General features: G+C 40.7%; 1 protein-coding gene across 15 annotated transcripts in view; it reads left to right on the top strand.

The window, feature by feature from the left end:
* The window catches only part of SCML2 (Scm polycomb group protein like 2), a 188,776-nt gene that overhangs the window by 61,951 nt on the left and 113,817 nt on the right, over positions 1-13,008 (top strand). For 14 of the 15 annotated variants that reach the window (XM_039489989.1, XM_039489982.1, XM_039489972.1 and 11 more), the window contains 2 exons: positions 8,111-8,199; positions 9,984-10,227. In XM_039489989.1, the coding sequence (XP_039345923.1) occupies positions 8,111-8,199; positions 9,984-10,227 (333 nt within the window). The other variant, XM_039490054.1, reaches the window with a different exon arrangement.

The following is a 13,008-nucleotide window of genomic DNA, read 5'->3' as shown; positions in this document are numbered from 1 at the left end:
AGTGTTGTGTGCAGCTTGGCAGTTGGCTGTAGGTTGTTGGTGGGTTGGGTGTGGCAGCCTGGGCCTGTGGATCATGTGATCTGATCATCCTCAGGATGGGATATGAGATGATGATTGATGATGCTGGTTTGATGATGGGTTGGAGCTGGGGACTGGGTGTGTCTGGGTTGGTTGGTGTCTTCTTTTTGGGTTTGTTGGGGTCTGCTGTGCTGCTCTGTACTCTGTCTCCTCTGTTCTTCTGTTGAGGGTCCTCCCTTTTTTATAGTTTTGTGTGGTGTGGTTTTGTGTTTTGTAGGGGTTGGATTGTGTGGGTGTTGTGGTGTGTCTGTGGGTGGGGTGGAGTGTCAGTGTGTGGTGGTGGAGTGTGGATGTGTGGTGTGGGCAGGTGTGTGTGCATGGGAGGTAAGAGGTAGGCATAGTGTGGTGGTAATGTGGTGGTCATTTGTTGTTCCATTGTTGTGTGGTGGAAGTGACCTCAGTGGATTGACCGGAGTGTCTAGGTGGGGTGGTGGGGTGGCTTGGTGGAAGTGGAGGTGGGGTCCAGAGTCTTTTTCCAGAGGGTTCAGATGATGGATGAATGTCATGATGATAGCGTAGTAGATGGAGATGGAGAGGAGAGAAGGAGCGTGAGAAGAGTGGAGCAGAGGCAGGTCAGCCATAAAAGCCATGCCATATGTTAATTAAGCGCCATAAAATATTGTGCCATATATTGTATATATGAATCAATCATTGTATAGATATATCTGGTGGAGCTTAGCAAAGCATCAAGCTGTGCCATCATCAGTGATACACATCCATACAGGCTTCAGCTCCATCAGGCAGTCAGTTTGGTGTTGGTGGCCTGGTGGTGTAGTCAGCGTGTGGGTGGATTGTGGGGGGTGTTTTTTCAAGGTCACCAATGCAGGAAACAGTCTCCTCCAGAAGAAAGCAGGGAGATCGGTCATAGGGAGGGAAATCAGTGTGGTCAGTAGTCTCAGAGTCCACAAGTCCAGTCCACCAGACAGGGAGTTCCAATCAGGGCCCAATGATGGGATGATTTGGCCAGGATTTGTGATTGTGTGGGAGATGATGGGAGTAGAGGATGGATTGTTGGGGTGTAGGGGTAGTTGAGGAGTTGTAGTGTGGTTCGTTCAGTCAGTGGGATTCGAGATGGTTGTGTTTAGTGTGAGTGTGCTGGAGTAGATGGTTCAGTTCCTGTGGTGTTTGGAGTGAGTGGTTGGCTGGGGCTTTGGCCTAGAGAGATTTGTCTGTTGATGATGACAACAGCACCTTCTCAGCCTTTTCAGATGGCTGTCAGGATGCTTCTCACAGGTTTTGGCTTGCATGCTTGATTGTGTTGTTTTTAGGTTATGGCTGAAGCGAGGTTTGTTTTTTCACAATGAATCAGCGTACGTGGTTGCAAGCATTGTTTATGTCCACAGAGTCATTCTGTTCGTCGGCGGGAGTGGTCCATGGTGGTTCTGTCTGTGTGGTAGTGGGTGTGTGTGTTGTTGTGTGTGCTGTTCTGTTCAGTGTTGTGTGGGAAAAAGTAGTGTGTATCAGCACTGGGAGGCAAACAGAGGGGTGGTAGTATTAAAGAGGTCAGATTGCAGGGGGGTGTGAGTAGATGGGTGGGCTGAGTGGCTGGATAGATTGACGATATTGCTGGTGTGGGTGGTTGGTGATATTTGGCCCCATGGGGGTTAGGGTAGGGTGTGGTGTGGTTGGATGCAGGTTTTAGTAGTTTAGAGGTAGAGTCCCTTTTTGTTTTGTAGAGAGGTGAAGGTAGTGGTAGTGTAGAGTTGTTGTTTTTTGATGAGTATCTCCAGGTTTGATTTTTTTTATTGATGAGAGTTTGTGCTGTATAGAGGTTGATTTTGAGTTTTTCCTGTGATGTCTGATTTTGGGCTGTCCTGTGGTTTTTTCTCTTTTTTGTATGTGGTATATCCTCTTGATCTTTTGTAAGTGTAGTTTTGGTAGATTGTGTTGGATGTTTTTAGTATTTGGGATGATGTATGTTTGTATTTGTGGATTTTTTGATGTGATGATGATGGGATTTTATTTGCATGTTTTTGATGCATGTGTTGATTGGATGATGTCTCTCTGTAATTGTTGTTGAGTCAGTATGTGTGGAGTATGCAGTCCTCAGATGGCATCAAGTGGGTGTGGATCTCAAAGGGCAGCAAAGAATTGGCAAATGTTAGTGCCTATCAGAGATGCAGCAGGAGAAAGCTTCTAGGGGTGAAGTTTCATGGCAAAGAGAAGAGTGGTGGAGTTTTTATATGTTACAGTGTTAGTGAGATGAGCAAATGTTCTAGTGATTGAGGTGCAAGAAAGGAGCAAGATCAGGCAGTGCTGAGGGAAAAACAGGGGGAGGAGGGGTGTTTAAATAAGGAGGTGTGAAACTCAAGTCTGATTGGCACTTTGCTGGAGAAACTGGTTCTTTAATTGGAATGATGTTCACACCATAATGTTTTGTTCAGAGTTACAAACATTTCAGAGTTATGAACAACCTCCATTCCTGAGGTGTTCATAACTCTGAGGTTCTACTGTAGTGCAGTTTTGCTGGCCAATATAAGCTGTGTCCACACTCAGAGCGCGCTACTGGTATAGTATATCAGTATATCTTTTCCAGCAAAATGCTTCTAGTGTAGTCATGGCCTATTGTGTAATATAAGAGAAAGCAAAGCAGTGGTTCCTGTTCACTTCCTGTGGGTGGTGATTAGTAGCAGGAGCAGTTTCTCTCAGCAGCAGAGGAGAGTGTTCATTGTCTATTCTGTTTGTGCATAAGCCCATCCTTAGGCTTGTATTTTTGTGGAAGTATTTGTGACACAAAATCACTTCAGGCAAAATAAAAAAAAAAACTAAAAAAGAGAGACTTCTTAGGCTTTACTTAAAAATACTAAACTTGAATTGACAATGTCATTTTCAAATCACACTTGCTAGTTTTATGAGGAAAAATAATTCTCCCTTAAGGCTCACTCAGCCTTGCTGCTGACAGTGAAGCTGTGTTCTTTGTGAATCGTACGTTGCCACCAGGATCTGCATTCAGAGCTCACTTAACGATAATGATGGTGCTGATGCGTGAATCAGAATAGAATCTAGGTCACTCTTTTTGTATTAGAAGTTTGCCCAGGCCCACACCCAAACCAGACCCAAATCCACCCAATCTGAACCCAAGAGTGTTGTCATTTTCCAACGTGACCCTGACCGTTCCCTCCAAACCTGAGTTAGCGGCACCACTGCCACCTCCTGCCCATGGGGTTGGTGTGGTGGTGGCAGCTGCTTGTCCCAGTCCTGTCGACTGCCACTCCCTGCTGCACTGTGTGTGTTCTCTGGAGTGAGAGGTGCAGCACACTCACTTGGCAGTGCATATACTATTCAGTGAAGCAGAGGTGGCCGGCAGGAGCGGAGCACGCAGCCATCACTATGCCAACCTCCTGGGCAAGAGAGAGACTTCAGAGGTGACCTGACCCGAGGCTCAGAGGTTCAGGTTGTTATCTGACCCAGCCCAAACCTGATACTTTTAGTTGGGTCTCATCAAGTTCTTGTAGAATTGCAGGAATCTACTCTACTTCTGTCAAATACTGGTTTAGCACTCAACAGACTCTGGTTCCAGGTGCTTAGCTAGTATTTTCTACCAGTTCAGTGGTGTGACTTTCTTTAAAACTTGGCAGCAGGCATGTACTGCTTAATGTTATTTTTTATATTCTAAATAGCTTTATTTTTTTTAAAGTGTTTAATATAAATAAAAAATGATTTTTAAAAAATGTTACCCACCCTGTTTTAAACCATTACTACACTTTCAAAAGTAAACATTTTCTGTACTGTGATTTTGACTTTACTGTGGCATTTCCTATACTTATAATGTATCATGTATGTTGTGGTGAAGTATACTTAGTGTGGTGTAGTAAGTATTTTACTCTATAAGGTTGCCTGTTGAATATAGTTGGATGAGATTGCATTCTGACTTTCCAAGACCCTAAGCAAATTTAAACAGATGCCATTTTATAAACCAGGCAGAGAAAATTTTCTTTCCTTTTCCCCAACAACACAAATGCATAATTTTGCCTAAAAATTATACCTCCTAAAACAGCTATTCTAGTTAAATGTGGCACATATGAGAATATGGTATAAAGTTTTTATCAGAACTTTTTAGGAGTAACCTTCATAATTCAATACTGACTTCGTTCATGGGAATACAACTATCTTAAATTTATGCTGATAAAACCTTTGATACCACATTAACATGTATTCCCTAAGTATAATAAAGGGAATATAAATATTAGTTCTTCTTTGGTCAAAATAGAAAGAAACAGGAAGATATTCTCACTTGCACTTAGTAATCATACTTGACTATAAACCTAAGCAACCACTTTATAGTGGTCAGCGTTTATCAACAGTTAACCACACAGTATTTTCCCATGTAGCACAGTAGGTCTTTTCTATCTCTGGTCAGCATAACTTACAGAAAAAAATAAGAAAAATGTCCAGTAACTACCATAAATAAAAACATTGAACAGCAACTCCGGTATATGTATTTGTTTTAAGTTTATTATTTAAATGCCTACTTTTACTTCCTTTTCTTGGTTCTCTCAGTGGTATTTTGTGCTTTCAGTTGAGGATTTCATGACTTTTAATTGACAAATCCCTCCCTCCCCAAATATCCTGGTAAACTTGACCCTGGCCTACAGGACTTTGTGTATTACAATATTTTCATATTAATATTTGGGAAATGCTTCATCTATGGGCTTCTGACTACTGGGTGGATATTTTGAGAGAGATTTTTGTTCTGTTACTATATCATTGGCAGATGGATAAACAAGTGCTTGGGATCCATGAAGTAACTGTTCAGCTAAAGTTAAGAAATATAGAATGAGACTCCCTCTCTTTTTCTACCTGTGATATTCCACTAGACCACCAGGAGGAGCCCACTCTTAATTCAACAGTGAAATACTCAGTACAGTAAGTCCAGAGTTAATCACTAGGGAGCCATCTGGATGTTTGTGCATTAGTACTCTGACTGCTGAGGAAAATGGTTGTATTCCTGGAGAAGTGAAAGATAGGGTAGGTGGTCATGGCTATATTGTAGTTCACTTACACTCCCAGATGCAAGAAAAATGCAGGTACCTAATGGCATCAGAGAACTTTTGGACAGACTGATCTTGTATCAAGTACAAATTGGGTCTCCACTACTGCTGATCCTCAGCTGCCAAGTAATATTATGTTGCAAGGCTCAGTTAATAATTGTTTTGAGATCCACTGGTGGAAAGGTGAAGTGTGAAGTACTATTAAGAACCTTCCAAATTTTGTGAGAGAGGGATAACCAAAATGGAGCAGCAATTTTCTCTGTGTGGGTCTCTAATCTATTTAAAGTGTTTCAAAATACAGTGCTTATGCCACTGTAATTATATTGCTTTAGGACCCGATATAATGAAAGCAGTATAACCCCCTAATGTGGATGCATTTATTACAAGTATAAAGGTGCCTTGGTTGGTATCAAAATAGGCTATACTGATATTAGCACCTTTTATATTGGTATAACTACAGTTATACTAGCTAGTTGCACATCTTTAACTTTATCTATCCTTAAACTAATACAGTGGTACAAAAAACGTGTCTAGACCAGTCTGTGGCCAGTGATGTGTTCTGATTGCTATTTCTGTTCACTGAAATTAGTTGAAATGTTATACCTAATAAGCAAATGTTTTTGTACTATCCAGGAATGCAAGTTTGGCTCCTCTCATAATGATCGTCAGCCATTCTATTGCATAGTTTATTCAGAAAAGTAGTAGACACACATTGTCCCTCTAGTCCTTGATTCTTTAGTGATAGCTAGGTTCCAACATTCAAACATCCTGGCATATATAGATACATTTTTGAAAAAGCCTTTTTGGCACTTTTGCAGCATTCTGTTCCTGGGTAAAGCTGGGAGCTAATTGGGTGTATAATTGCCTCCTGCTAGACACTTACACAACTGATTTTCCCAAGTGGAATGGAGCCTTCTGGTCCCAACATTTGATTTCTCTCACAGTAACAAATGAGTTAAAATAGTCCCTCCCACCTGCAGGGGCGGCTCTACGTTTTTGGCCGCCCCAAGCAGTCATGCGCGGGAGGCGCCCCGGAGCCGCGGGAGCAGCGGACCTCCCGCAGGCATGACTGCAGAGGGACCGCTGGTCCCGCGTGGCTCGGCTGGACCTCCCGCGGCTGCGGACGGTTCGCGGGTCCGGCGGCTCCGCTTGAGCTGCCTGCGGGAGGTCCAGCCGAGCCGCGGGACGAGCGCCCCCTCTGCAGTCATGCCTGCGGCAGGTCCGGTCGTCCCGGGGCTCCCGTGGACCTCCCGCAGGCATGACTGTGGCAGGTCCGCCCCCGCAGGGGCGCCCCTAGATTTTGCCGCCCTAGGCACCAGCTTGTTTTGCTGGTGCCTAGAGCCGCCCCTGCCCACCTGAGCTCTAAACATATGATAGTTTCACATATTACATCAGGCTCAGTAGTGTTCAGTGTCTAGTTAAGGTTTCAAATGCCAACTTCCATTTGAAAATACTTTTTTTTTTAAAGTACTTTATAATGTTTTCAAACGAATTCCTTTGGGGATAACATTTTCCATGCTCTAATTAGAATTGATTTTTTAAAGAAAGCTTAAGTGAAATCAGTTGAGCTACTTTAACTGAGTAGTGTCACCACCCTTCCTGTTATTGGCATGTGCATTCATGCACTCTGTGCTTTCCAGTGAGAAATGCTCTACTCAGCTAATTCAAAAGGTGAATCTAGAAACTTCCAGAATGGCATGTTTTATAAATCATGTTAAGACTTAGAAATCAATCCAAGTTTAAAAATCAGCTCAGTAGTTTCTCAGTTGTGAACATTTAAACATGACGATTTCTCACATATATAAGATCTCGTGTATCCAGTTTTAAAATGCAATTTAAGGAGTTGTGGACTTTAAACAACTTTTACATCTGTCTGCTCAGTTAAGCACAATTTAAGGCCACTGTGTCAGGGAGCCATTACCCACGACAGGAATTAAGGTTTAAATAGTAAGTAATCAAAAGTCATGTAAACTTTTCCATATCTACTATTAGTGTTTTTTTTTAAGTCATACCTAGATTGTAAGGCAATTCTTCAAGTCCAGACAAGGATTCTAGTAGTAGTTGCTGTAGAGAGGTTTCCGATTAGGTTCCTGTTTTGTTGTGTTCGCTTTTTTGGGGGAGAACTACAACAGACTTACACCTGCTAAAGATCTGGCCCAAAATATCTGTTGTCTATTTGAATCAGTCTAGTAGCTTCAAACACAGCCCTGAAGGTGCTTCGAAAGCAGAGAGAGATATAAGCATGTTTCTTCCTTTACTGGGAGGTACTTGGTTCTAAGGGAGAATGCCATGGAATGAAGGATATTTCCACCAAACAATTGTTTTGATAAGATAAAGTTGTTTTTAATAAAAGCAGGTTTGGGTTATAGTAACTCTTTGTGCATTATATTCACTTATTTTTTGAATGAAGAAAACTGGCATGGAAACATTCTCCACTTTATGCAATTGCAATATGATGCATACACTTCCAAGATGTTTCATTTCTACCATTCCTTGTTTTGTGTTCTTGTCTTTGTAATTAAAGGATGTATTGTTTCACTGAAAATTGTTTGCACTTCCTTGTTTCTTTTTGTGAAAGAATCTGGTGAAAGAGCCTCAGTGAAGAAGAAAATGTGTCTAATAAAAAATAAGAGTTAGATGACAGAAGCTAGATCAGAGGATGTCATTTGAGAATGAAAGAAAACTGGCCCAGTAAATATAACTGGGTACTATGCAAGGAAGATGGTTTGGGACCAGGGAATATAGAGAATGATTTAATCTGCAGTACTACAGCTTGCATGTCTCTAGTCACACTTAATATAGTAACCATGATAAATGATTTTGCAGGCAAATCACTCCTGAAAGGAAATACACTATCCAACACGTTTATTGCACTAAACAGCTGCCCTATGCATTCATGTGTCTTGGCCACATTTATTTCTAGCCAGAGGGGTTTAGACAGTAGTAGGGTAAATTCTGCATCCTTCTTCTTCCTGTTTATTAATGTTTTATAAATGTGAGTCTAGGATCTTTTACACAACTAATCTATTTATGTTAATTAGGTTTCCAGATGAATGCATCATCTTGGCCAATGTTTCTGTTAAGAACACTAAATGGCGCTGAAATGGCACCTGCAGCATTCTTCAAGAAGGTAAGAAGAAAGGGGCTCCTAGTAAACAAGCTTCCATCAACTGGCCCATGATTACATGTGTATTGAGGATGCCAGGATATTGTACTGTTCTCTTCAGCATGGAAAGGCAACAGTGTTATTTAAAATTACTTTGAAGTGGATTGGCAAGCCACAAAACTGGACAGGAAATGATCATCTTCTAGTCCAAATGGATGAGCACCTCTTTTCCTGTGTTTGGACCTTTAAGGTATGCTGTATTATTTAGAAAAAATTGTCTTAGCTTGGTTTTTTTCATGGATTTAAGATGTTATGCATCTTTCGTTTGTTGACAGTAACATGTTCATGATGTGTCTGTGTCTGTGTTGGGCTAAAACTGGTAAGGGAGAACGAGAGCCACAGGAACGCATGGGGAGTCTATGCTGAATATTTTTATTTGGTGCATACTTCACAGTAGAGCTGTTAACAATGTAGTGGGGACTTAGCTGAAAGTAATAAAAAATGCTATCCGTTTTAGAAGTATGGCCTTTATGCTGAAGAAAAGAGGATCTTAAGAAAAATGTGTGAAATGTTTTTATGCAAAAAATATGTAGGGATGCAAGTATGACTCAGCTGATCTGTTGATTTGATTTGTCCTCTTACCATTCTTATGAGCTTCCTAAAATCAAAGTGTGAAGTTCAATGATTTCTTTCTTAGTATTGATAATGGCTTTGCATGAGTTTGTGTTAGTAAAACGTACATTGGGCTTGATCCTGTAAGCTCTTTGCTCGTGAATCCCCATTCATTTTGAGAACATATTGATTTGAATGCATTCATAAAATAGCTATGGCATGAGCAGTGGCACTGCAAGCTTCTCGATACTGTCCCAGCAATATGCCTCAGTCCTTTTCTGGAGGCTCTACCTCTTGAGGGTGAGATGTAATTTAGTTTCCCTTCAATCCTTTGGCCTTTCTGCTGAGACTCACAAGAGTTACATTGTGGACCGTTGTGTTGCTGATTTTTGTTTTATTTGTCTGAGACCAGCTTATTTCACACAGGCCACTAAACAGCCTTCAGATGTTAATGATTTGTATGTGCATTTGGATAAGTAATAAAGAAGTGAAAGATTCCCTAGTCCATTATCAATCCCCAGAAACATCCAGTCCCTCATAGAAGTACATTTTTCTGATCCTGTCCTCTCCCTACATAAAACTATGCCATTTATTTTTAGTGTACGTTCACTATCCCACCATTCCTGTAGAACACATCAGATTTTCTCAGCCAACTGCTTAAGTAGACTCAGCATAACCTTGCTCCCAGTCACATAAGTAGGAGCAGAATTGAGCCTAGATAATCTAGACCAGGGGTAGGCAACCTATGGCACGGGTGCCGAAGGCGGCACACGAGCTGATTTTCAGCGGCGCTCACACTGCCCAGGTCCTGGCCACCAGTCCGGGGGGCTCTTCATTTTAATTTAATTTTAAATGAAGCTTTTAAAACATTTTAAAAGCTTTATTTACTTTACATACAACAATAGTTTAGTTATATATTATAGACTTATAGAAAGAGACCTTCTAAAAACGTTAAAATGTATTACTGGCACGCGAAACCTTAAATTAGAGTGAATAAATGAAGGTTCGGCACACCACTTCCGAAAGGTTGCCGACCCCATATCTAGAAAATTTAAAATAAACTTGTAACATGTATTAAATATGTATTGTATAACCTTTTTGGGGTAGTCAGTATGAGAAGTTAGAATGTTAGAGAAAAGTAGCTGTTTTTCAAGAGTTCATGGAAACCTAGATGTTCTGCAATTTTATTTTGACAGGAACCACCAAAACCTGCTCCAAACTATTTTAAAGTTGGAATGAAACTTGAAGCAGTAGACAAAAAGAACCCTTATTTAATTTGCCCAGCGACCATCGGAGATGTTAGAGGAGATGAAGTTTTCATTACATTTGATGGCTGGAGGGGAGCATTTGACTATTGGTGCAAATATGATTCTCGAGATATCTTCCCAGTTGGATGGTGTGGCTTAACAGGAGATGCACTACAGCCACCAGGCAACAATGGTAAAACCACCAGTAATAACGCTTAATCTGTCTTCCCAAATTTTGCTGCTGTCAAGCAGCTGGGACTTAAGAATCAACTGATCTTATGCAGATTTTAGGATTTTGATATGTAAACAGCTGATGCAGATGAAATAGTGACACGTTTTCACTGTATCATACCCAAGGATTTGAATTAGTCACAGATTCCATGACTTTATTGGGCCTCCATGACTTCTTTGGCTTCAGCTGTCAGCGGCCAGGGCAGAGTCAGGGCTGTGTGCCTGCCCCCCCGACCCAGTATGGCACTGTGCACCCCATGGCTACAGCCGGGGCTGGAGCTGTGTGCCCCTCCCCTGCAGCTGCTGTCGGAGTGTGCGCCCTCCCTCCCCTTGTGCCTAGAGCAGGGGCTGTGTCCCATCCCTCTCCTGTAGTGGTGGGGCTCGGGCTGTCAATCTCTTCCCCCTGTCCTCCCTCCACTCCCGCCCATGGGGCTCCAGTTGTCATTGCTCCTCTGACCCCTGCTTATTTTTAGTAAAAGTCATGGACAGGTCATGGCTCCTGTGAATTTTTGTTTATTGCCCATGACCTGTCTATGACTTTTACTAAAAATAACCTTGACAAAATCTTAACCTTAATCATATATTTTTCTGTTGTCTCTTTGAGAAACTATTATTGCTCATTTACAGTAGTTCACAACTATTTGTGCACACAGTAGCTCTGGAAACTCTTCTTGACTGACATTTCCATGCCATAATTTGTTTCTTTATCATTCCTGCTCTAATTCTGATAATGGTTGAAGACCAAATCTAAACAAATTCCATTAAAACCAATTGCATTCAAATTCTTCTGCAGTGAGAGATCTGTTTATGTTCAGTTCTCTATGTACTTTTTGAAGAATATTGGACTTCATCTAGACCTTTTACTTATAGTCTCAATAGTTTTGGTAGCTGCATTAATTGAATATCATAAGAATTTATATTCAACTTTGCATCAACACCTTACCTCAAGGTTATAGAATGGAGCTCTGAAGAACAAAAAAAAAACTGTTTTAAAGTAGGAAATGCAATAAAAGTTTCTTTATTGTTTCCAAGGGATTCAAACTCTAGGCTTACCTGTAGCATTTGCTTTGGGCTATAAACTTTCTGTTTTTGAAGTTGTATATTATTAGGATCTTCCAAATACTTTCTTTGCTGCTTACCTACCTAGGTATGTGAACCTATAGATAGAAAGCCCCCTTTGCTAATAGCCAACTTTGCTCTGTCATTATATACCCATTTCTTTCTTTGCCAAGGTATGTGAAATGAAAGAGGAATATCATTGTTTAATATTTGTGATATGCTATGGGGTCTCTTCTAAGATATCTAAAATCTGAAGTTTTGCTGTAAAACAGTTTGGGTTATATTCTCTTACTACTTTCAGATTCAAGATGTGTGAAAGGAGTTTTTGTAATGAGGAATCACATTTTAAAATTAATTCTACTGTTACTGAGTAATTTGTTCTAATCATGAACGGTTTCACTGTGTGTTTTAAGTGGATGAGAAACAAGACGAGCACATTTCTGTAGAAAAGTTGGGAGAACAAAGAGGACAAGTAACCATTTATGGTTCTTTTCCCAACATATTTTATTTTTAGGACAATAGTGTAAGAATCAGAGGTAAGGCTAGCCACTAAAGATTGGCATGAGACTTGGGAAGAGTTGTCACAGAAAATCTTAGTGTAATAGAACATGTTAGACTGAAACAGGTTTAGGGAGGAAAGGTGATCCAGTGGTTATGGGCCTAGCCTGGGACTCCCTGCTCTGCCACAGACTTCCTTGGACAAGTCACTTAGTCTTTCTGTGCCTCAGTTCCCCATCTGTAAAATGGGGATAACACCACTGCTCTAGCTCACAGGGATGTTGTGAGGATACAGACTAACAAATACAGGCTATGAATAAGATGTGTTAAAACTTGTATGGAAACTTCGTGTATGTTCACTATGAAAAGATTTTCAAAAAGCATTGAGGCACTCAGATACTACGATAATGGGGGTCATGTAAGTACCTTAGGTAGGTAGAAAAAATAATACTGTCTTTTTAAAAAGGCTTTGAAGATTGGAGGGTTTTCTCCATACAGTTGCATTTCTATCATTTATAGCTAGGAACATAATTTTAAAGCAATACTTCTGTGAGATTGGTGATGATGAGAAGAAAGCTGCATTTCCAGTCAATTCCCAGGGTGATTCTCATATTAAACAAGAGATTTAGATATAAGAAATATGTTTCTTAGTTGATTTTGGTGTCAACTTCAGCCTTTTCCTCAGCAGGTTTGGCTTGGGATCTTAAAAGGTGACTAAGAGTTAGGCATCCAACTCCCATTGAAAGTTAGGTGCTTAACTCCTCTAGGCTCCTTTGAAAATCCCAGTTGTAATTTGCAGCATACAGAGAAATGTCATCCACTGCCTTTCTGTTGATAAATTGTCCACCCAACAGTTTAGGTCACGTGGTCTGGTTTTTTTCTATGAATGTTTATGAAATGTAAGGGAAATATCAAGGACTTGGATTTAAATCTAATCCCAAATCTTAAAATTGCATAGGATTTTGGAGAATGGAAATGGCTTTGATCTCTTGTATCAACATTTTATCTTGATATATGGCACCTCTGTCATCTGAAGATGCAACTGCAAGCAAACTGATCCCAAGTTCATAGGATTTAGAATCAAAGATCTCTCTTCTATATTCAGACCTAATATATAGCGACCTGATAGTCTATATTCAGACCTAAATCCTTCCTGCAGTAGTGGACCAAAGAGGAGATTATGATC

The sequence above is a fragment of the Mauremys reevesii genome, linkage group 1 (genome assembly GCF_016161935.1).
Source record: "Mauremys reevesii isolate NIE-2019 linkage group 1, ASM1616193v1, whole genome shotgun sequence".
Taxonomy (NCBI): Eukaryota; Metazoa; Chordata; order Testudines; family Geoemydidae; genus Mauremys; species Mauremys reevesii.
Note: the sequence above shows the minus strand (reverse complement) of the source record. Positions and strands in the feature narration are given on the sequence as shown.